The 24,196-nt window shown below is 58.2% G+C and overlaps 1 protein-coding gene and 1 long non-coding RNA gene across 16 annotated transcripts in view; both read left to right on the top strand.

Annotated features, from left to right (window-relative positions):
* The window catches only part of RAP1GAP2 (RAP1 GTPase activating protein 2), a 74,840-nt gene that overhangs the window by 13,658 nt on the left and 36,986 nt on the right, over positions 1 to 24,196 (top strand). For 7 of the 15 annotated variants that reach the window (XM_072026034.1, XM_027471918.3, XM_027471926.3 and 4 more), the window contains one exon: positions 3,595 to 3,630. The exons of 1 other annotated variant lie outside the window; for it this stretch is intronic. In XM_072026034.1, the coding sequence (XP_071882135.1) occupies positions 3,595 to 3,630 (36 nt within the window). Of the gene's footprint in view, positions 1 to 1,186; positions 1,225 to 2,458; positions 2,678 to 3,594; positions 3,631 to 6,915; positions 6,948 to 11,705; positions 11,717 to 23,784; positions 23,966 to 24,196 lie in introns of those variants that run through there. 7 more of the 15 variants (XM_072026036.1, XM_027471922.3, XM_072026037.1 and 4 more) reach the window with 6 other exon arrangements.
* On the top strand, positions 4,074 to 6,137 carry LOC119713284 (uncharacterized). Its single transcript, XR_005260308.2, has 2 exons — positions 4,074 to 4,891; positions 4,985 to 6,137. It is a non-coding gene; the product is annotated as an uncharacterized lncRNA (long non-coding RNA).

Below are 24,196 nucleotides of genomic sequence, written 5' to 3'. Positions count from 1 at the left end.
GGGCACGGCACCCGCAAGGGCACCGCGGGGCTGTCCCCTCTCCTCCTGCCCTGCTGCATGGGATGTGCTGCCCGCCCTGTCCTGCCCGGGCAGCGGTGCCTGCAGCCACCTCCGGCACCTTGCAGCCCATGGAGCGCTCCCACCTGACGTACGGGAGGTGCCGGGGCTGTCGGTGCCTCCCTGGGTCATCCCTGCACCTTCTGTCCTTGCACAGAGCACTGCGGTGGCCACTTGCACCCTGAGCTCAGCAGGGCTGTTTGGTTTTTGTGTCCCTTTTTCTCAGAGGTGTATTGATCTATAGGGAAAGATTTTAAGAAAATGGCACTGTTCTTCCTCTGCCCTTGCTTCACTTTTCCTAAAATATTTTATGCCTGTTCCAAGTTTGTGCCGCGTGGTTAGGAACTGAAGGATGCACCGACCCCGTGGGGGTTGTTTAGCCGTTGGTGGTCGGGCAGGAGGACGTTCTCCCTCGCCGTGCCCGGGGGCTCTGCAGGCTGCGTTTGGTGGCTGCCCGCTGCCGCTGGCTCCGGGGCTGGGCAGCCTGATAGGCACCGGCGGTTTTGGGAGGAGCGCTGGGGCCGGTGGCTTTTGAGCTGAGCTGCATGAAACGTTCTGGGGGAAATGCTGAGTAACTGAGATGGGGGATGGCAGCAAGATCGTCAAGTGTCGGCAAAGTCCTCTGGCAATGTGTGTGCCTTAAGTCCAGCATTTGCTGGATTTTTTCTTTGATATAAAGATTGGAAGAAAGCGCTCCAATTAACTCGTTTGTAAATCCGTTTTGTGAAACTTGGGTTCGTTTTGTGGTGCAAAGAAACGGCAGCTGCTGGGATGCCTGGCCCATCGCCACCGCCTTTTGGAGCGCTGGCTCTGGAGCCCTGACCACGCTGGGCTCATCCCTCGAGCTGCCGTTTGCTGACCACTTCCTCAGATGTGATCAAGTGGCACAAGTGCAGGCTGGAGCCCTTAGCTTCACCTTTGCAGGGTGTTTGGAGTAATCCAGGCTTCGCTTATTTGTTCTCCTTCTCTGCTTTGGCAGTTGCAGGGAAGAGATAAGAGCTAACCAGAGTAACACAGGAAAAGTGTCATCTGCTGGCTGCTACGCGGCGCTGCTGCCGTTGGAGTGTGGAGTGCTGGCTGCTGGGGGAAGCAGGGTGCTGACTTAAAATACATCAGGATCGGGTTCTGCGAAGCCCTGTTCCCCATGTGCTGCTGGGAAGGTCCCAGGTGAGGTGGGCAAACGAATTCCCGGGGTCCCCTCGGGAAGATGCCCCTCGCAGTTGTGTTCCCTGCAGGGTGCCTGTGCGGTGCCGGGAGCTGGCCAGCTCGCAGTGCGTGCCGTGCCGCTGCCTGCGTGGCAGGGGGCTGCTGTGTGCCCGGGGCAGCCTCTGCTTGCAGCGTCCCCCAGCTCCGCACCATCCTGCGGCCGCTCTGCAGGGCCTACAGCGAGGCAGCAGCCCTGCCACAGCCGTGTACCTGCATCTCTTCATCTCCTCACAGTCATTTCGGGTTTGCGGCCGACACGCCCTTCCTGTGGAAACCTGGTGAATAAGCACGAGAGGTGGCCGGGCACACCCAGGCACCTCTTTCTATGGGCTGCAGTTGCTATTTCCAGCCCCGAGCTGTGTGTGAGTTGTTGTTATTTTTCTCTCTGCTGGCTGCATCCGTTCCCACGGGGCCTCGGGAGCGGTGTGCCCGTCCTGGGGTGGCCGGGGCTGAGCGCGGTGCGGGGGTGGCGCTGGGCACCCAGGGGCGCGGTGCCGCGGGCGGTGTCACCCCACCAGGTGCCAAGCCGCTGGCTGGGGCTGCTGCCGGGGACTGCAGAGCCTCGGGGGGGGGCTGCTGCCGGGCTCTGCGCCCCACCACTGCACGGCCTCAGCCCCTCTGTGGGAAGGCCCAGCTGCGTTGGTGGCTCCGTCCTCCTGAGCTCTGCTCCTGGGTCCCGGGGGGACAGAGGCGCCCCGAGCCCTGTGCTGCGGGGAGGAGAGCCGGGGGCGTGCACTGTTTCACATCGCCCCACCTCAGGAGGGGAGCGCTGCGAAGGGCCTGACCACGCTGCTCGCTCAGTTTAGTCATCTCGCAACTGCGGTTTCCCCAGCTGAGGGTTTTCTTTCTTGTATTTTTTCTTCTTCTTTTTTTTTTTTTTTTTTTTTTCTCCTTCTCCTCTCTCCATGAGGCAAAATAACAGCAACTGATTTTTCTTCTCATGCTTCCTTCCTGACGGAACCCAAACCGCTGGGCACAGCCCCGCACCCCGGCCCCCAGCTCGCTGGCCCCGTTACAGAGCTCAGCAGCAGAGACCTCACAGCAGCGTGCTCGGTGCTCAACCCCACCTAATGTCCGACGAGGTCTGCAGGCAGGCTGGTTAAATATTAAGCACTAGGAGCAGCCGACCTGGGTCTGTGTGTACGGGCGGCAGTGTGCCAGGTCTCTGCAAGCTGTGAGCACGGGCAGATGTCGGTGGGGGCCTGCAAGGATGGCAGGGGCGACAGCTTCAGTGTGTGCTGCGGGCGGGGAGCCTCCTGCCGACCCGCTGCCTCCGGGCTCACCCGGTGCTCCTCAGCCACAGGGGAGCCCCCGCAGGTTCGGGGCTCTGCCCCTGCAGTGGACAGAGCAGGGCAGGGGCCAGGAGGTGCGGGGAGCGCGGTGGCTCTGCCCATGGGCAGCGGGGACATGCCAGGTGGGACCCCCGGTGCCGGCACAGCCCAGCCTGCGGCAGGGTGCAGGGGCCCTGGCCCCACTGTGCCACCCGCCCAGCCCGGGAGCAGGGGGAGGTAGGGCTGCTGGTGGAGGGGAAAACGCATTTCTGTGGCCTCACAGCATTTTCTGTGATCACAAGGCAGAGACCAGCAGTGTTCTGTTGGGTTGGGTCGGTTTGGTTTGTGTTTTTTTGGTGCACCATGTAGCAGACAACACAGAATTCGCAGTTACTGCCAAAAGACACAATTTTGCGTTTTGAGACATTACTATGATTTGCATTAATTAATATTAATATGGTTTTTAACCATAATAATTCTGTGGAGACAGGCGCTTATTACCAGTGCTAAACACAGAGGCGATGCGGCTCAGGATCCCGCCGGGGCTGCCCCGCGCTGCTCCAGCTCCAGGCTCGGGGCGGCTGCGGGCGCTCGCAGCCAGTGCGGGCACCTGGGCACGAGGTGCGGGGCCGGGGCTGGACCTGTGCTCGTGCAGCGGGGCAGCCTAGGCAGCTCTAAAGGCCATGTGCCCTGCTGCACCTGGAGTCCTCACCCCAGGGACCGTGCTGCTTGTCAGGCTGCAGGGCTGAGCTGCAGGGCCTGGGGCGATGTTCGGGTGCACCTGCGTTGTCCCAGGTCTGTCTTCATGAAATCCGTGCTTTCTGGGAGGCTGTGGGGAGAGCTTGGGTGTGGGTAAATGAATTTGGGAGCGCGATGGGAGAGCCAGACCTTGAGTAGAGCTAAGGGGGAAGTACAGGAACAAGCTGGCCGGGGAGGCAAGGGGACGGGCTTTGTTCCTTGGGTCCTGAGGTGAACGTGGACACCTGGGGACGGGTCCCAAGGCCGGACAGCCCGTGTCTCTGTGCCACCACAGTAACGCGCTGCTCTGCTCTCTCCCCAGGATCGACAAGACAATGCTCGCCAGCCTGAAGATGAAGTGAGTACCGCGCTTTTCTCTTATCAACCACTCTCGTGTGGAATGCGTGGTGGCCAGCGTGGCTTAGAGCAGAGGGCGGATGCTCTGCCCTTAAAAACCAAGCAGCCAGCCAAACCCACCCCCATGCATGGGGCAGGCTCGGGGTGGCTGTGCCACAGGGGGGGCTCAGGGTGCCAGCCCCGCGCTGTGCCTGTGCCCAACCCCGTGGCATCGGCCCGGGCAGCGCGGAGCCGTGCGGGGCAGAGGGCAGTGTCTGTGCCCTCCCTGCCTGCTCGTGGAGCTGCTGCTGTGCACGTCACACAGCCCCTGCTCCGTTAGTGTACGGTGATGCATGCAGCGAGCGGTTCTGGTGAACAGGATGATGTGAGTGCTGTGTTTTTAGCGGGTTTAAGGCACGTGTGGTGGAATTCACAGGGCGTTGGGCTTGGAGGGATGGGAATGGGAGCTGGCAGGGCAGGCTGCTGGCTGCATCGCCAGCAAGGTCTGGGTTTGCTCTGGTTGGGATTTGGATCTCGCAGTCTGGGGAGGGGGCAGCTCCTGGTGGGACATGGGGTGTGCAGCGCCCCTCACCCTGCTGACCCCGTGGGCTGCTGGGGGAGTGCTGGCTGTCACTGCTGCCCATCCCCTCGGCTGCTGTCAGGGCAGTGGGCAGTGTGGCTGGGAAAGCTGTGCTTGTTCCAGAACATGAGCTTGAAGACGGAATGTGTTCGGGGTGCAGGGTCTGAGCCAGCTCCGCCCAGACAGCCCCTGAGCACCCAGTGACTCGATGCTTTGCTGGGGAATCGTCTTCTATCAGAGCAGCCGTGGCTTTCCTGGAGGTTTTGGCATTAAAGGAAACACCCTCCCCCTGCAGCACCAGGGATGCCTCTCACAACGGGCCCTGCCCGTGCTGTGCCCCCCTCCTGCTGCCCGAGCCAGGGATTTTCCATTGCAAGCCCTCCTGTGGCTCCCAGCGCTGTTACTGCCGCTGTGTGCTAATACAGAAATATTCTGGCCAGGCCTCCCTCGAGTTCAAGGTAATACGTGTGGGTAACTGCTCATGCAGTTTCCCTTTATAATCATTACTTGTGCAAATTATTCATTAATGGAAAAGTATACAGAAAGCCTTCGGGGACCTGCTGCTTGAATAAGCCTGTAAAATGCCCTTTGTAAATAGCACAACAGAAATGCTGTTACTAAGCTCATTGCTCAGGTTTCCACTGAACTAATGAGAAGTTTAAATCGACGTTTACAGCTTTCAGGAGCGTGGGGGGGCATCTTGGTGAGTTTTCTTTTTCCCATGGTGCTGGGAAGGATTTAGCTGTGCCATGCACACCGCTGCCCTGATTTATTTATTAATTTATCTATTTTTCAGGGCCTGTGCAGCAGTGCTGCTGCAGAAATATGTTTGAACTTCTTTGCCAAACGTGTGGGGCAAACGCTGCCTGCTCAGACTGTGGTGCCAGCGCCCATGGTGTGCACCGCAGCTCCTGCCTGCACCGGGTGCTGGGCTCCATCCCTGGGAGAGGTGCGAGGTGTGGGGTGCTGGGGGGCAGCCGTGGCTCCGGGGGGCTGCAGGGCTGGGGCTGTGCTGGGAGCTGTGCCTGAGCAGCTCGCAGTGAGCTCAGTGATGCTCAGCCCCGGCTGCTCCCCGCTGGCACTGCTCCTGCCTGAGGACAGCAGGTATCTGGGGCAGCTGCTGATGTTTTTTCCCTACATAATGCGTTTTTGGCGATAGCAAAAGATCTTTGCTGCTGAAGTGTGTCACCTGCCCCCAAATGCGGCTATGACATAACGCAGGGCTGTGCAGGCTCGAGCACTCGCTTTGTTTTCCACGCTCGGCAATGCGACATTGCCCGGTGCCCCCTCTCCCGGTGCCTCCAGTTATGGCCGGGGCCGCATCAGCTCCTGCTGTCGGCTGGGAGAGGACCTGGGAGCTGTGCTTCTCCCCCAGGGGTGTGGGGAGATGAATTTTCCATGGGGGAATTGATTTTTGCATGTCTGCAAAGCCTCTCGGAGCACAAGAGAGGAATGAAAACGCTTACTTCAAAGGCAGGGCCGAGAGATGATTTTAAACGCTCACGAAATGCTGCTGGAGCCTGGCTGGGCTGCGGCCCCTGGGGAGCGGGGGGTGCCTGTGGCTGCACAGCCCGGCCCAGAATCCTGCTGAGCTTGCGGCCAGGAGCCGTGCCCTGGGCTGCTGGGTTTTCCCTTCTGGTCCCGGTGCTGTCACATACAGAAAACCAGTGCCCCTCCAAGCGCTGAGCCTTCCCGTGGAGCAGGAGCTCCTGTCCCCAGGTCTGGGCCCTGTCGCCAGCAGCCGGGGGCCAGCCCCAGCCGCGTTTGCTCAGCTGAGCGTCCCCTGGAGCTGTTCCATCCCCGGCACTTGCAGCTGCTGCTTTCCACAGCCTCTCAGCGCTTCTGCTTTGTGGACAGATTGCATCATTAAATGTTTCTGTAATTGGGGCCCAGCCAGAGCCACGTTAGATATTCGTAAAAGCCCTTAAAATAAATAATAAAAAAAAGTAGTTTTGGTTTTCTAACGCCCTCTTTTTATTACTGCAGCCTTCTGGCTAGGATACCAGGCGTGGGCAATTTGCTCTGCTCTATAACTTGTTAACAAAAAGACAAGCTGCTTCCTACAAGCCAAGGAGCACTTCAAGAAGCCTCGTGCGTGCTGCAAACATCAATATTGACTTGTGGCAGGCTGGCGGAGGCGGAGCAGCGAGTGGCTGCTGGTTGTGGCCCAGAGCCTTTGGCTGCAGAGGGGACCCTGGTGCAGCGGGGCACTGCAGGGTCCCCACCTTGGTCCCGTCACTGCCAGCTCCTGGGCAGCCTTCCTGGGGCAGCGAGACCCCATGGGAGCACCAGGGCGGCTGCGTGTCCCTGCGTCCCCGCGGCGCCGGCGCCTGGTGAAACCGAGCGGGGCTGTGGGGCTGCTGCTGCCTGTGGCGTCTGCTGGTCGTGATAATGAACTCACACACACAGGTGGCACCGCAGCTTCAAAGCAGTTCTTCCCTCTATCTTGCTCCTTTTTATTTTTTTTAATTTGGTTTTCATTAGTTCCTATGGCAACCATGAATATGTCTGAGGGACTTGAAACTGGAGAGCATGAGTAGACATTGCAGAGGGGGAGCATCGCAGGAGGAGAGACTGATAGCCCTGGCATCTCGGCCAGGGATTCGGTTGTCCTAATTGTGGTGAAGGAGGTGCTGGGACGTACCTGCAGGTACAACTGGCGAGCAAACGCGCCGCAGAAGACCGAGCATCCCTGTGCAGCGGGGGGCTCTGAGCTGCCGCCTTCGCTGCTCGGCCTCCGCAATGCCCAGGAAGCTGTGGTGAGTGCGGGACTTGCTGTGCCCTGTGCCCGGCTGGCTGTGCCCTCCTGGCCGGCAGCTCAGCGCCGTGCCCCCGCCTCGTGCAAAGCGAACCTGGCAGCGGGGCCCCGGCTCTGCAGAGGCTGCTCGGCGTGATGGGGAAGGGCAGCGCGGGGTTGGGGCTGTGTGGCCAGCCGGGGGCTGCTCTGGAGGGAGCTCCGATGCTCAGAGTCCCACCGTGCATGGCCAGGGGCTGCTCTCGGGAAGCCTGCGGAGTCTGTGCGGGAGGGGGGCGGCCCTGGCAGCAGGCAGGAGAGGGCTGTGGGGGTGTCGGGGTGCAGTTGGGGGTGCCTGTCCATGGGGAGCATGGGGAGGGCTGCGCTGCTGGGAGCCTGAGCTGGGGCCTGGGGCTGCCAACAGCGGCACCAGCACCAAGGGGCTGCGAAATGGAGACTGGGAGCAGGATTTGACATGTGCAGGCGTGGGATGTGGGATGCTGGCACAGGCCAATTCCACCACACTCCTTTTTCTGTGTGTGTTTTTTTTTTTTTTTTCCTTTACTCTTTAACTACTCCATGTAAATCTCAAAAGGGGCACTGAGCCCAGAAGAAGCCCTCCCTGTCTCGGCTCACTGCTGCTGCTTCTTCTTGTGCCACCTGCGGTACCTGCAGAGGGCAGGCAGCAGCTCCCGGACCCGTGGTGCCATCGCTGCCCCTCGGGGTACGGGGGCAGCAGAGCTTGTAGGACACGCTCAGGCTCCATGGCGCAGGTCGTGCTTCCCAGGAAGGGGAGAGCAGAGACAGACTGCAGAGAAATCCACTTCTGAAGCCTGAATGTAACCCCAGGCAAAAAAGTAATCATATCAAAGGAACTTTGCATATCCAGCAGCAGCCCTGGGCCAGGTGAGCTTACTCAGCTGATTTGCACTCTCACCCGAGGTGCAGGTTCAATGCAGGGTTCCTGGGGGCCAGGCAGGTTCCTGTGGATGCCTCCCAGCCCCAGGGTCCTGAGCTCCTTGTCTGGTGCTCCCCTGGGGCCGGCACAGGGTGGGGAGCTGCGGTGGGACAGGGATGAGCATCAGCTCTTCCCAAGGCTGCAGCTGCTCAGGGGCTGTCCTTCACTCAGAGACCCTTCGTCTGCTGGTTCCTGCTCAGCCCTCTGGGTTCTGATTGGTTTCTCTCTGGTATCATCAGTAGGATGTAAAGAGAAACCAGCAAGTATTTTAAAAAATCTATAAAATAAGTTACACCGTCAGGCAAAGAACCACTTCTTGCTTTATCCTTATAAAGCAAAAATCATGATGCAATCGTGTCTGTGTGGAACAGAGGAGCCTTGTACACCAACCACTGCAAGTTAGCACGTGTACGGCTAAAATTCATGTGAAAGAGCATGTGATGCTCGTCTGGTAATGGGAACGGTGGCAGAACGTGAAGGTGCAAAGAGATGAGATTGCCCTGACCTTCGTAAAATGAGCTGTGTCCAAGCTCGAGGCTCTTTAATATTTGATGGGCCAGAGCTGTGTTAATGGGGAGATGTGGCAGTGATTTAGTTTCTTGGCAGGAGCTGCACTGATGATTGCAATAATCTTGTAGGTATGCACTTAGGTCCTGTGAGGACAAGGTCTGGAGAGCAGGTTGTGTCCAAGTAAATTCCTCTGATTTTACTGCCGCCTTTAAGATGGGTAATTGCATGCAAATGAATGCTTTACAATTATACCCTGCCTGTAGTAGTACGCGTGTTCCAGCTGGGCCTCAGCTCCGCTGCAAAAAACCACCACCAGCAGTGCCTGAAAAGCAGCCGGCTCCAGCAGACAGAGGCAGGCTTTGGTTCTCATTTGCTTTTGCAGCTGCCGATCTTCCGAAGCTTCCAGAGGTGGTCCCCTCACCAGCCTGCCTGCTAGGGAAATTATTAAAGCTGTGGTGTGGAAATGGAAGAGCAACGCCGATCCCGTGGGGCCGGTGTGCGAACTGCGTGTACAAAGAGTTGTGCAGCTGCCGGGGTCAGTGCTTGTGCAAGGCGCTGACGAGCCCCGTGCTGCTCCCCTGGGCTGTGCCCGAGGCCCCACGGCTCTGCAGGCCGCGGCCGTGTCCCGGCTGGGGGCAGCACGGGGGGGGGGCCGTGCTGGCGGCGCTGGGGCAGCCCCCCCGGGGCGGGTGCCCGTGCGTGGTGTGGCGGCCGCGGGTGGATTTGAGCGTTTTAACCGTGTCCTCCAGCAGCGCTGGGATTTCCCCCCGCATTCCACGGGGCGCGCCCCGGCCTCGCCTCCCCCCCCCCGCAGGGCCCGTCCCAAGGCGCCGCCCGCAGCGGCCGCCAGGGGGCGCCGGGCCCCGCTGCGCCGGGCAGGGCCGGGCCGGGGGCGGGGGCACGGGGGGGGGCGGGGATGAATCTTGTTCTAACGAGGATGGTGGAAGGACGGGGCTGTTCCCCGGGGTGGATGCTTTCTGCTTCCCCTGCTCCCCTCCTGCACGTTTCCTCAGGGCTCGGCACGTGAAGTGCTCGCAGAGTCCAGCCCCAGCCCGCAGCTGCCTGGGGGGGCTCTGGGGCACCACGCCCCGAGCATCCTGGCTGCCACCGCCTGCTTTAACGCTTCCCTGAAGCTGCTCTGCCTGTGCTCCTGGGGGGCTGCCTTAGGGTCGGGGTCCTGCGCTGAATCAGAATGATTTCCAAAAAACACCAAAACTTTGAAGAGAAAAAAAAAAAAAAGCTCCGCTCTGAACGGGTTTGGGCTCGTATCCAAAGCCAGGCAGTGTGATTCAGCCCTCTTATTCTGGCAGGAGATAGGCAGGTGAAGGCGCTGCCTGTCCTTCTTTACTTGCCCAGTGCGTGGTGCACGCAGCGCCAGATGCAGCGGCTGCTGCGGTGCTGGCCGAGCCCAGCAGCAGGAACCAGCCCGTGAGGCTTGGCCAGGCCCTGGCTCTTTGCCCGTGCCCGGTGCCTCCTCTCATGCATGGCCAGCTGCAGGCACATGAGCATTTGGCTTTTCTCTGCTGTTTATTCCGACTGCGAGTGGATAAAAGCAAAGCGAGCTCGGGCAGTGAGTGGTGCTGCTGCTCGGCCACCCGGGTCCCTCCTCACGCAGGGGATCTCTGCCCATCAGGAGCTGGCAGCTGCACATCGCTGTCCTGGCTCCCTGGGTTGTTAGCACAGGGCGGCTGGGTTCAGCTCCTTGGCCTCCAGGAGGAGAGAAGCCAGGTGGGGGCTTTGCTCCGGCTCCTGCTGGGGGTCCTGCCCGTCCTGGCCAGTGCTGCCAGGCTGTATCTGCGCGCAGCCCTGCCTCTGGGGGTGAGGAGTGCTCGTGTGGCACCAGGAAGCGAAGATGGGAGTTGGAAATCTAGAGGGAGGAATGCAGAAAGCAGTGAAAATGGGGTGAAAGTAGGACAGAGCGTCTGGTGGCTCGAATGAATCATCAGTCAACTCTCACTGCTGCTGCTTTATTTGCTTTTCATGCAAAGAAATTAGTGTCGGCTGCATTTTCCTTGCCAGTTTGGGTGCCCTGAGCTGTGGAAAGGGAAAGGGCAGCGCCGTGCCTGGGTGGGTGCAGGTCCCGCACTGTGTGGGCCGTTGGAAGTGGCCCGTCCCTGCCACCCGCCGCTTCTCTGAAATCTGGGCTTTGCCCTCGTGGCAGCGCTGGCTGCGGGGCTGAGATAGGGACGGCCCCGTCCCACGGCAGGGTGCTGCAGCTCCCCGCGGTGCTGGGTGCTGCTGCCGAGCCCACGCCACGCACAGCACGGGGTGGCGTGGTGAGGAGGTGCCCTAGGGAGGCACTGAGTGAGCACCAGCAGTGCTCGGGATTGCTCAGGCTGTCCTTAGCCTGAAATAGATTTGGATTGTGTGTGTGTTTGTTCCTTTGCTATCTCTCTTTTGTGCCTACAGATAAGGCAGAGCTGGGCCTGTGCTGGAGCAGGCGGTGTCTGCCCTCAGCTCTGGCTCTGGGGCAGACCGGGGCAGCTCAATGTGGCAGCCCCATGGACCCCCGGCCAGAGCCCAGCACACGGTGCTGTGGGGCACGGGGAGGGTGTGGGCACGTTGTCTGGCACCGTGTTTGAGAGCAGATCCGCTGTCAAAAATCACATCAATTTTCTAAAGGGGAAAAAACAACCCGGGAGATGGGAGCCTTAATGATATCCTATTTTCTTTATGGACAGAAATGACTCCTAATGGGCACAAGAGCTGCCTTTTTGCTGAGGGACCACGTAATTTAAGAAAAGTCAATTTAAGATGGGTCTGAGGTGTGTTGGTGAGGCACAGCTTGGCGGAAGTCGATGCTCCCCTTGTCCTCCTCGCCCCTGCGGTGAGGACGGGGCAAGGCTGCGGGAGCTGCCCCTGGGCTGGGGGCACCAACCCCATGTGCAAGAGCAACGTGTGTGCAGGCGGGGAGCTGCCCCTTGGCCCCAGGGCTGCTGCTGCTTGGCAGCCGGAGCGGTGCCGCCTGTGGCAGCCAGAGCCCAGCAGTGGTGTGGGACCAGCGCACGTGGGTGCAGCCGAGCCACAGGGGCTCACCCCAGGGCCATCCCGGGGAAGGCGGCAGCGGGGCAGAGCTGGCAGCGGATTTACCAAATCCAGCCGGCCCCAGCGCCGCTCCCTATCTGTGGAGCGCACGCGGCTCTGTGCGCCCCTTCGGGGAAGGGTGGTTTATCGCTGCCGGCCTCCCCCGGAGACACCCAGCCCTGCGCCCACGAGGCAATCCTCCGAGCACGTTTCAGAGTGTGCTCGGGACCACAGAGCCTTTCCCAGGAAGAGAGAGGTGCTGTCAGCTGTACGGACTCGGGGGTTTTCAGCCGTTCCATCTGGTGAGCCGAATTTGTATAAAATGTTAGGGGCAGGGCTGTGGGGAAACCAGCGCGGCTCCACTGATGCTCCTGAGACTTGGCTTGGTGTTTGGTTAGATGCTTTCCTGTCGGTGGCTTGCCATAGATGTTTGGGTTTATTTTGGGGTTTATTAATGCAAAAACCCAAGCTATAACGCGGAGGCAGTCAGCTGGGGTTCTGCAACGTGAACGCTGCTTGCAGGAGACGTTGGACGTGGCGCAGCGGCGTGCTCTGCTGCTGTGTGCGGCCGAGCCCCATATGTTAAAATGTTGTTGTTGCTATCAAAACAACCTTCACATATTTAAAGCTAGATTATCCACAATTACATCTGCCCAGAGGACTTAGCAACCCCACGTGGGTCTATTTTTAGCTCTGCTTCAGAAGTAATAAACCATGCTGGTTTATGTATCTCCTTCCTCCTGCTATATTTATAACTTGTCAAAATAGGAGCTGTTTGCAGACAATCAAAAGGATTGAAAGAGTATCAGCCTTTTGAAAGCAAATATTGTTGTAACGGGGGGAGGGATGTTTAATGGCTGCAGCGATAAAGGCACCATCTGGCTGCGGATGTGTGCTCCCAGGCGTCCTGGTTTGCACAAGGACAGGGTGTTCTGCAGGAGCTCAGCATCCCGCCCGGCACGCTGCACCCACGGCTGCTTCCTCACACCGCCACCGGTGTCCCCATGGCCGTGTCCCCCCAGCCGTGTCCCCACAGCCGTGCCCCCACTGCTGCTTGGCTGCTGGGGTGGGTGCACTTTGGGGAGCCTGGTGCCCCCCTGTGCCCAGCATCCCGAGCAGGATTAGGGCAGCACCAGGTGTGGGAATGCAGCTGTGGCTTATTCCTGTTGATTATTTTGTTAATTGCTGCACTGCTCCTGCTGGTTGCGGCTTTTCCCTCTGCTGAGTGGGATCCCAGCCTCAGGCAGCCCACGGGGCCTGGCCCTGCGGCCACCACGCCGAGAAATGTCCTTCTCCATCTCCAGAGCTTTATTTCCTGCGGGGCTCATAATGTGCAGAGTTACCCCCAGTTAGCAAACAGGCAACAGCCAGCGGAGCCCATACGATATTTGAGATCCTCACATCTTTAAAGCCTGTTGTAAAAGGCTGGGGCATCTCAGGCTCCTACCTAGAAGAGATGTAGAGGCTTGGCAGGTACTTGAATAGGTTAGGGTTGTATTATGAACCCTCTGTGAAGACTCAAAGGTCACTCCTTTCAAACACAGTCCTCTCGTATTCCTCTCAAATGTTACCGGTGTCACACACCAAGGACTACGACAGCTCCTGCCTCATAGAAGCAATTTGGTGTTAATTCTCTCCAATTTGGAAAGCTGAGCTCGATGTTCTTTTCACTGAGATGATGTGGGTTGTACTTCGTGGTGATGTGCTAACAATGCCCAGCAGCCTCGGCCTGACTGGGAGCTCGGGGGCAGGAGGGGTGTCCCTCCACGACGGGAGCGTGGCTGTACCCGCTGAGTGGTTCCCTGCTCACCTGCGTGTTAAGCGAGAGAACAGGGAGCTTTGCTGCCAGGCAAGAGAAATGGGGTGCGGTGATAACAAGTCCAGGATCAAACCAGGGGTCTGTGTCCATTTTCCTCTCCCTGGCAGTGCTCGGGCTGGGAAATGGTGTCCCCAGGTCGTGCTCCATCCTTTGGGAAAGGGCAGCTCCTGCCACGTATGTGCCCGGGGCTGCCCCCAGGGCTCCAGGCGTGCCTCCTCCAGGCCTCTTGTTCCCATTTGATGAGGTCGAGCAGTGTGAGAGCATTTAACGAGGAAAATGGCAGTTTTCTAGCTACTACCTACATTGTATTCTCTCTCTCTATTTTTTTTTTTTTGATGCAGAGCAAGAGGGAAGGAAAAAGCCGTAGAGCAACAGAAACCAGTTTCTGAACATGATTGACTCGAGCGCACTCCCTGTTGTGGGGATGTGTCATCGAGATAATACCCGTGTTTTAACTCCACAAATTATGTCTTTTCACCCGCTCACATCAAACAAAGTGTCAGATGGAGATAGTAACTGAGTTACTGGGATCCTTGGGGTGCAGAGGAGTGGGGAGCGCTGCTGGGGCTGGCTGCGCTCCCCATGGTGCAATCCCCCCAGCACCAAGCACCCACACGTCTCCCAGGGTCCCCCCTGGGCTGCGGGATGGGACTGCAAAATGACTGCAGGGTGGGAGTGTGTCCTGCGCAGGGGGCTAGGGCTGGCGCGAGGGCTGGGGGTGCTGGTGGCTCTGGAAGCCTTGGGCACGCTACTGGTGTTTGTTTGCCGTGCATCCTGAATCTGGCTTTATTAATGATGTTAATGATAAACGATGGCATTTAGTTCACTGATTTGCCAGTGAAATTCAAGGGAACTGCTCGTACTGTAAAGACTTATTTCCTCTGCTAATCTGATCTAATTTAATTTGATGCTGAAATCTTGAAACTTGTTTATTCAGAAAGCCTTCATTCATAGCAAAAAATACCCCAAATTATCAAGAATATGATTTCCATGTAATTGCGCTGCTGTTGTGGGGATGACTGCGCTGTGCTGCGTTTCCCTGAGCCCAGGCAGCGCGCTCACACGGGGACTGCAGCGGGCAGGGGCTGGCACGGCCCCGGGGTCTCGGCCCCAGCCCGCGCTGTGCACCTGCTCCTTCTCCTCTCTGCTGCTGATCCTCTCCTCTGCCTGGCCCTCGGCAATTTGCTTCGTTGCCCTATGCTGCTGTTTCCCTGTCCACCGAGTGGCTCTGATTTATGACGTGCTGGTTGGCACTGCAACATGCCGAGGAGTCAGTGCCAGCGCTCGGCTCTGCTCGCAGAGGCTGGAAGGTGGCCTCGGCACCAGGACACAGGTCCTGGGACGGTTGGTGGGAAGGTGCCTTCCGAAAGCTTCTTAGCAAAGCCGTGTCTTTCTGAAGGCTGCTGAAGAGGGAATGGTTACAAAAATAGTGTCACGAGAACCTGCAGGTATATAGAAACATCGAGGTATCTGCAGATATATAGATAGCAAGTTATCTATAGATCTTCTCACATAAAAGCGGACGCCGCTGTCAGCCCCTGGACTCTGATGGTTTTGTCCTGCAGGCAGGCGGAGAACTGACTGCTCCCATCCAGCCCGGAGGTGTTCGGATCTGGAGAGTGTTGCTGCAGCAGCTATGGATGGAGAGCTCTGCCCTCATTCACCTGGCCCTGCTCAGTCTGCAAGGCTGTCTTTGCAAGTCATGGTTGCAATTTGGGTGATCTCCCTGGACCTGTCATGCCACAGGCCACTGAGGCTCCTGGGGCAGAGACAACAGCTGCGTGTGACTAATGAGTCCCCTGAAAGGCAAAACGTGTGCCTGGGGTGACACTCTGTCCTGCGCAGGACTAATTGCATGTGCCGTGGCTGCTCGGGGGGCTGCCAACCATCGCCCTTCTCACTCGGCTTTTGCTTCTCGGGTGCCTCCCTGGCCCCGCTGGCAGCTGAGGCTGGCCACTGTGTCCGAGCGGGGTGATCAGAGCACGGCACCAAGTGAGGTGCGTTTGCTCGTGGCCTGGGACGTGTCCGGCGGTGTGGTGCCAGCGGGTGGCACAGAAGGAGGTGGCACGTGGTGGCTGGCACTGGAGCAGCGGGCACAGAACCGATCTCAGTGCTTGGGCAAACAGCCACCGAGTCGACCTCCTGCCGGCTCCGGTACGGGTTGTGTTACGTGGGCACGGATAGCCACACACTGTGAAATCCACTTCCCGTCCTTTGTGCTCGAAGTTTATTCCAAGGTGATAAGACAAATTCATTTTTTATCACTGTGCTAACACAGATATATCTTAGTTTGTGTTCTGCATGCCTTTGCGATACGCAGCCACCACACAGGGCTCCTGGGATCACCCCTGTGGAAAGGCATCCAGCTGGGTTCCTAACTGCTGAGCCTGCTTCCAGCCTGCCCGGCGCTGGCAGTCGGACCCCATCCTGGCACACAGGCCCATGTTCCAGCAGCTCTGATTATCTCAGTTTGAGTGCTCCAGCAGATGACAGCCCGTTTCAGGTGCATTTTAAAGTCAGATTAATAGCGCAGTGTAGCAGCAGTGGCACGGTGCTGCTAATCCTCTGCGCACTGCAGCGATTATCCGCTCCCTCGTGATGCGCCGGGGGCTGAACAGGCGCGAGCAGGGCTGGGGCAGGGCAGAGGTGCTGCTGACACCGTTGTCAGCTGCCGCTCCTCTGTGCCTGCTCTGGCCGCGTGGAAATGGCTACATGATTTGCTGGGATCTGTTTGCAGGCAGCAGCAAACAGCTAATTGCCTTGAGTAACGCACCAGCGAGTGACTTGCCCGGCTCTGTGTGGAGCAGACACAAAGACAAAGCCGCGCTTCCAGGAGGGCTGAACGTCTGGGTTCCCAGAAAGGACCAATTTGCACCCGTGGTTAATCAAGTGCCATTTCCTGTCTTGCTGAAGCTTAAATTGCTTCTTGACTCTCCTCCGCAGGGCACACAGGGGCTGTGCGTGAGTTTGGGTGTCTGCCAGCATGGGAACACCGTGCCCAGCCGGGAGCAGCGCCCACCTTCATGGTACTCGGCTCACCCCCGCGCTGCTCTGCCCACCTCCATGGGCCGCTGCTGCAGGGCTGTGGGACAGGCAGGCACTGCCGAGGGCTGGCCGGCCCGTGCAGGGGGTCAGGACAGGGAAATGCAGGTGTTGCAGTCCTCTGGGGCTGGCCATCGCTATGGCTCTTTATTATTATTATCATTAATTATTATTATTATTATTACTGTAGTTGTATTTATTTAACTGATGCCTGATCTGAGGAGTTAGGAAGGTGCAATACAGAGAGCGGTCTCATGAGATGCACTGAAAGAAGTACACCACATCTAGAGACACTGTGGCTTGCATGCAGAGGTGTGTGGGCAAAGCGCTGCCAGCTCTGGGTCCTTCTAATCCCCACTTTGGTTTTAGGTCTTTTGCGATCTCTTTTCCCTCTGAGGTCTCTTCTCTCCCAGCCTCTGCAACCACCGAACAGGTGCGGGTGTGCAGCAGCGTCGCTATCTGCCCATCTCGCCTCCTGCCTGCTTCCTAGCACTTACGCACAGCTTATCTGAAGTTGTGTTGATCTTCAAACACCGCCGCTGCTCTCATGCGGTCCTGTTCTATTTTTAATGGGTACCGATATCTGACCGGGCTGTGGCTTCCCTGCGAGATGAGAGGTCGTTCGTTTGTAATGAATTTTTGTTCTTTCATTGCAGCTTTGATTGCTTTCCCTGTTTATTTCCTGGGAAGGCTGATAATTGCGCTGGGGAGATGAAACACCGTGGGTGCCGCTCAGCTGAAGTCAGGCAAAAGGTCAAGGCGTGTGCGTGTAGCGGGGGGGTGCTGGGCTGCCCCTGCAGCCGGGCGGGTGCGTTTGGTTTCCCCGTCACCCTGGTGTCCTGGTGCAGGAGCTGTGGAACTGGGGGGCCGGCTGGCATCTCGGTCCCTCGGGCCGGGGCTGCTGCTGGTGCCACGGGCTGTCCCCTGCTCTGGGCTGGGCAAACGCTCGCTTGTACTGCATGTGCTGAAATGCCGAGGCCGCCTTGTCTTCACTGGCTGCCTGGGCTGCCTTTCACCGGCGGGCAGTGGAGGGCACGGAGGCTGCGGTCCCCCCCTCACAGCTTTGTTTGCTTGCTTTTAACCAGGTGACCTTGCGTCAAGAAAACAACTGAGTTGTGCTTTCTGCTTTTATTGAACCTGTCCATTCGGAGAGGGCTCTCAGCTGGGCACAGCAGCCCCCCCTTGGAGCCGAGGAGCTGTGCAGACTTGGCAGCGTTTTGGTGCTCCTGGTGCATGCCGACCCAGGTGTGTGGTGGTGCAGGCATTGCCCCGAGCCGCCCGCAGCTCCAGGGCTCAGTGGTGGCTCGCAGGTGGCGGTGCCTCGATCTCCGGTGCAGGCTGCTGCGAGCGCCGCGTGCCCAGGACCCCCGGGGGGCTGGGTGGGTGCTGGTCACACTCACACGCAGGCTGCACCACGGCCCTGGGCTCCGTCAGCTGGCACGTGCCAAAGGGGAGCCCCTTGCCTTCGCCAGGGCCGCGTCTCACCTGTGCCTGCTCCGGGGGCTGGGGCAAATCTTTTCTTCGGTGGTGGGAAATCGTGGGAAGAGCCGCGCAGTGCCCCGTGCAATGCTGTCCGGCTGCCCCAGTCCCGTGGGCTGCTTCGCAGATCCTGGGGCTGTGCTTTTACAGCCCCGGGATCTATGCGAGATGCTCCAGCCAGCCTAAGACTGCAGCAGCAAGAGTCTTGATCTTCGATGACCTTGATCCTCGTGTAACAATGCGTGTCTGGTTTTTGAAGAGGGTATTGAGCGTCAGAATGGCAGGGACTGTACCCAGAACAAAAACAGGTTGGAAGTTTTCTTGTCTAATTGGTGGGTTTTCTGTATCCAGCTGTAATTTGAAAAGTAATTAAGCTTTCCCAAAGTCACCTTTTACTGCTCTCGATGCATATGTCAGTGCCTGAACGGTTGCTCTGGGGATTTGTCAGCTCTGGATGCATAGGGATGCTTCATCTGAAGGGAAAAACACATATATCTGCCTCCTGTTTTCTTGGTATTTTCCCTATGTCTTTCTAACTGAAGCCATAAAATAAATCTCTAATCAGATTACTTAGGGCTGGATGTAACATAATCTAAAGCTCTGTTTCTCATGATACTTCTCTTAAACCTGCACGCACTCTTATCCTCTTTCTGCAGCACATTTGGAAATGCTATAATCACCTTCTCCCTAGTTTGCAAGCTCCAAAATCTTTTCTTCCTACCCCAGGAAAATAGGAATGTGACTGCCCCTTCTGCAGAAGATTGATACTATTCCTGTCTTTCGGTCTGCGCTGCTGGTGCTCTCCTTTTGTCCCTCTCCGTGGTGCGGGCAGGGCAGGGGCAGTGCCTGGCCCCCAGCCTCACCGGCACCCCGGGTGCGTGGCCGTGCTCCGGGGCAGGGCTGGCCGGGGGGCTCTGGGCAGGGGGGGTGTTTGCAGGGTCCGGCCGGGACGCTGAGGGCTTTGCTTGCAGAGGCTGTGCTTTGCATTTGAGGAAGGGAAGGCTCTGACACCGTGATGTGAAATGAAGCGTTGAGGGGTAGCAGCTGTGTGGCAGCGGGGATTGCTGGGGAGGGCTCGGGCCCGGGCCCCCATCCCTCCTGCGGCACCACCGCTGCTTGGTGTATCTCCTGTATTTATGGTGCTGCCCTGTGAGTGAGGCGGCCGTAAATCCCTCAGCAGGGGAGGCGCAGAGGGCTCGTGGGCTGCGTCCTGCATCGCCTGGCGGGCAGCGCCTGGCCAAGGGCCTGGCTGCAGAAGCCCTGAGTCACCGGGCTGGGCTGGCCGCGGGTGCCGGGGCTCTGGCCGGCGTCCCCCGCTGGAAATGTGCTCGTCAGCAGCTGGGGGAGGTCGATGGGCGGCTCTGGGCAGCCTGGGCAATTCCATCTCACTGAAGAATTAACACAAAAGCCAAAGCTATTTTGTAAATGCACAGCCTTTCAATAATATTAATCATATAATGTATTCAGGGGGAGGTTCTGTGATACTGGGAATGAAGGCTTGATCTTGTCGCAGTCTGGTATTTTCAGATCGTTCTTTCTTAGCAAAGTGTCCAGAATAAAATGCCAAGCGTTGCATAAATGATCCGGCCACCCAGGTGATTTATTAATCACGGCGTGTAATTGTTCCAGCCTGAAATGAGTTCTCTCCAGCCCCTTGGGATTCAGTTTTGTAGTTAGCTGCAAAACTGTTTTCTCTGAAGCAAAAACGTCAGGGCAATATTAGAGAGAGATTTATTTCTTCATAAAACAGTGGCAGCTGCTTAACTCAGAGGTTATTTAGTCGCTGTCGAGGTAACATTGAACGCTCACAGGAAGGACAAAGGCTGAGGGGAGCCCAGAGCGGCCGCTGGGGCTGGGCGGCGTCCCCGAGCTCCAGCACCAGGTCAGCTCGGCCGCGGCTCCATCCACCTGGGGCCGGGGGCTCCATGGGTGGGAGCCGGCAGCCTCCTGAGGGCTGCTCCAGGGCTGAAGCAACCTCCCTGCTTTTCCTAATTTCCAGTCTAAGGCTCTCAAGCTGCAGCGTCCCGTTTTATAAGATATCTTCATCGTGGTGTAGACACCATCTGGAGGGTATTCTCTGGGTGCTGGCCCTGCCTGGGTGTCCCAAACCCTCAGGGGGGTGATGCTCTCTGCATCAGCACATAAAGCAGAGGTGTCCGGAGTCCCCCCAGCCCCACAGAGCCCCCAGCTGCAGGCAGTGCTTCTGCCTCCCGCTGGATGCAGGCAGAGCACTTGCCCCGTGCTGCGGCTCTGGCTGAAGGAGCATCGGGGCCAACTGATAGGATCCTCTCTTAAAAAGAGTAAAGGATGAACTGAGGACACGCAGCACACCCGGACGCTGCAGGAGCCTACGCTCCTGCTCTGGAGGCAGCGGCAGACTTGGCTCTGCTCCCAGGTCAGGGTGCCCCGGGGCTCCCGTGCCATGCAGCTCACCGTGCTCGTGGCTCACCGTGCCCGTCCTGCCACTGCTCCCCCATTTGCCAAGCAGAAACCATTCTGTGGGTGCATAATGTGCCATTTCAACCTGCCAGGTGTGATGGGAAGGAAGGCTTCCCTGCCATCCTGCTCTAATCTGCCCTGAAGCCTTTTATCAGACAGCAGAACGTAGGACATACAGGGCTGCTCCACAGCCACCCAGGGACAAGCGATGTTCTTGGGGGAAGTTCCCCGGTCCCCGTTTACCTGCACTGTCCACGTGGCTGAGCAGCACCGAGCGCATCAGTCTCCCTTCCCTGGCCATCACCGCCAAGGACACGTGTCCCAGGCGCCGTGGGGGTGAAGTGCTGTGTGCTGCCCGGGGGGGTGACTGGAAGTCCGCCTGGGGAATGGAGCTGGAGGTGAATTGGAGCCCAGGGGCTGTGCCCAGCTCCCTCGCTGCCTGGCTCCTGTCAGGAGCCTGTGCTGCCACTGTTTTCTTGCTAATGTTTTGCCCCTGGCTGTGGTCACAAGGACACATCCTAAAGATGCTTACTGTGGCATTGCTCACTCAGCCTTGTAAAAGAAGCTGTTCTGGGAAATAAATCCACTGGCTGGGGGGTGCCTTCACCTCCTGGCGCGGGGGCTGCCCTGGCTGGAGCTGAGTTCTGTGCTGCGGGCACAGGGGAAGGGGCTTTGTGGCACCTCCTGCTTCCTGATCCGGTCCTTTGCTGCTCTTAGGGTAGAACTGGTTGGAAATAGAATGTTTAACCTTTCCTAACCTTTTAACTGGCAGCTTGTTTTGCCTGGGGTAGCAGGGCAGCAAGGGGGGTTCCAGGGTCTCCACCCCAGCTGCTGCTGTGCGAGGGAGCGCGAGTCCCCGGCACCACCAAAGCTGTGGTGTGAGCTGCTTGATGTGAGCTGCTGCCTCCCTGCCCGAGCCTCTGCCCCAGGCAGCCCCGTCTAGCCCCTTGCCATTAATTATCCTGCCCTTTTCCTATAAATTACAGGTCAGGTGCAAACAAAGTCCAGAAGAAATTGATTACAATGAAGACTCATTTGCAGTATTTGGGTGAAGAAGAAAATATGGCTAAGTGTGTCTACTCAAAGTCATTCTCTATTTCCAAATATGAGAGAATTGAACATCTTTAAAAATCAATACAAAGGCACTTCAGCATAAAACAAGAGAAGATTAATACTTAACTTGTCTGGAAATGGGGAAGAGAGACAGTGGAAGATGTCTCCAGAGACAGAGAGAGACTCAATGAAATTTGAAGCTGCTTGTTTAATGCGAGAGGCGAAAGGTTTAAAATTAAAACCCCTCCCCCTCCATTAAATGAAAGCTAATGAGGTGCGGCAGAATTGATATAATTTGGCACGGGAAACGGGTTATATTTTCTTTTTTTTTTTTTCCTCTATGTCTCAGAAATTTGTCAGACTGATGATTCTGCTTGAAAGGAAGCAGACAGATATTTTCTGCAAGAGCAAAGGGATTTGTTGGTCCAACAAAAACTTGATTAAAAGGCTTTGCAGTGTGAGTTAAGTGCTCTTTCAGTGAGAATGAAGGTAGCATCCTGGTTCAATGTACCTTTTCCTCCTATCCTCTCACATCTCACCCACTGCACATGGTTTGGCATCATCTGATGCTGTCCCAAGGAGGCGTTCCAGGGTGCTTTGAGAACTGGTTGGATTTTTCATTTTGGGAAAGTGGGCAGCTCTGTGCCTGGTGAAATCGCTGCGTCTTCAGCTGCTGCTGGAGAGGCCGTTCTGCTGCCCCAGACTTCCCAGGGACCCACACAAGATCTGTTAAAATATTCAAATATTAATCTTAGCTATAAGTTTAAATCTCAGCGCTTTGCAGAGCTGCGTGCTGTGTAGATGAATACAGGTGGGGTGGCTGTGACTGTGCTGCAGCCAGGTTGTTCTGGGGTTGATGTGATGTGGCGTGCTGACAGAAATATTGTTCCACGTCCTTTTTATCTGACTTAGAGTGGAGCGCATAAAGAAATGGCATTGAAGGCGTTGGGATTTTTGTTGAATTTAACGAACACATTGATTAGAAATTGTGCAGAAATATTTAGACAGAAAAGGCCAGAGCTAAGGTGGTATTGATCACCTCGAGCACGGCGGCAGGGAGGTGGCAGGCAGGAGGAAGCAGTGAGAGTGGCAGATGTGCTCCATGGCCTTCGCGAGCTGTTTGCTGCCGAGCAAACACATTTGTCAGGGGCTCTTCCAGGAGAGCCCCACGTGCTGTTAATAATTGACTGCCCATCTGAGCGGGTTTGCAGGCAGCTCGTGCTCCGTGTCCTGGTCGAGGTGGCCATCGGATGCTGAGCCTGCGCGTGGCGGGGCCCCGCAGAAGTGCTGACCTGTGCTGGGGACAATTTGCTGGGCTCCTCTCCGGGGGTCTGGGTCTCCCTGGTGCCGGGAGGTTTGTGCTCTCCCTGCTTTAAGGCCGGGCTGAACAGACCCAGAGGAACGATTTCATGGGCTTGGCCAGATGTGCAATAGGATTATTACGGCTTCTCTGAGGCTGGCTGCAGAGATGCAGAGCACGGGTGGGTTTTGGGCAGGTGCTGATATTTCGGTCCTGTGGAGGACTGGAGTTTTGTGTCCGTGTTCTCATGCCCTATATGCCTAAAGCATGGGCTGCGTTTTCATCCCTCTAACAAGGAACACGTTCAGAATGCTGTAGCGGGTCCTGAATCTAATTCCCGTGAAAATCCTGCTAGCAAGGAGGAAGGTGAGGCGGGAGGTGAAGGGGAGGAGGGCAGAGAGACCCGGCTGCTTCATCGCCATGGCGACAGAGACTTCCAGGGAAAGGTGCTGAGCTTGTGAAGTAGATCATCGGCAGTTTACTTAATAAAAAAAATATGTGTGTGTTGCCTGGAAGAAGTGGTGTGCCGGCTCCCCCACGTAAGAGCCCAGCTGGAGGGCTCGTGCTCTGTCGCACCGCTCCCAGCCCTGGCTCTGAGCAGCTCTGCAGCACAGGGACCTTCATCCCCGGCACGAGCACGGCTGGAGCTGTCCCATAGGGGAAAGGCTAAATAATGTCTGCAAAAGGCAGAAGGAAAAGTGTGTAAGGCAGGAAAAAATCCTTCGCACAACTCAGATTTTAGGGGGCTGTAACGTAACCCCGTCCCCCTGAGGACCCCGCGGTGCGGGTACCGCACGGGCTGTTCTCAGCAAAACCTGGGCAGCAGCAGAATGCATCCTGAGCTGTGCCGTTACATCCTGAGCTGTGCCATTCCATGCCGAGCTGTGCCGTTACACCCTGATTTGTGCCGTTACAGCCCCGGGCCAGCAGCTCCCGCCCGCCGCTGCTCCCCGCTCCCGGCAGCGATCCCCGAGCGCCGTCCCTCGGGGCAGCTCCGGGGCGCGTCCCCGCCCCGCTGCCTCGGGCGCGTCCCGTGCGGGTGGCCTCGGGCAGGGCGGGGGAAACGGGGAAAAGGGGGGAAAAAAAAGGGAAAAGGGGAGAAAAGGGGAAAAGCGGGCAGCGGCCGCCCGCAGCCGTGCCCGGCGCTGGGGGCGGCGCGGCGGGCGGGGAGCGCGCGGGGAGGCGCGGGCACGGCGAGGCGCGGGGAGGCGCGGGCACGGGGGGGCGCGGGCACGGGCACGGGGAGGCGCGGGGAGGCGCGGGCGCGCCGCCGTCCCGCAGGTGCCGCGGCGGGGCCGGGCGGCGGGCGGCGATGTCCCGGGCGGCCGGCAGGATGCACTCCAGGCGGGCCGGGATCCGCGCGGCCGTGGTGCTGATCGGGCTGCTGCACAAGTCCAGGAGGCAGAACAAGGAGAAAAGGTACGGCCCCGGCTCGGCGCTGAGGAGCGCTCTGCCCTCGCCGCTCGCTGGCGCGGGGCCGGCGCTGGGGAGAGGGCTCCGGGCGAGCCGGCGCCGCCGTCGGTTGTGCCCTTCTCGGTGCCGTTCCTGGGACAGGGCTGGGGGAGCACCCGCAGGGTTCCCCCGGAGCCGGCGGGCACGGGGGGTCCGCAGCCTGAGCGCAGCCTGAGCGCAGCCTGAGCGCAGCCTGCT

Source organism: Anas platyrhynchos, chromosome 20 (assembly GCF_047663525.1).
Source record: "Anas platyrhynchos isolate ZD024472 breed Pekin duck chromosome 20, IASCAAS_PekinDuck_T2T, whole genome shotgun sequence".
Lineage (NCBI taxonomy): Eukaryota > Metazoa > Chordata > Aves > Anseriformes > Anatidae > Anas > Anas platyrhynchos.
This window is presented reverse-complemented; position numbering and strand designations above follow the sequence as displayed.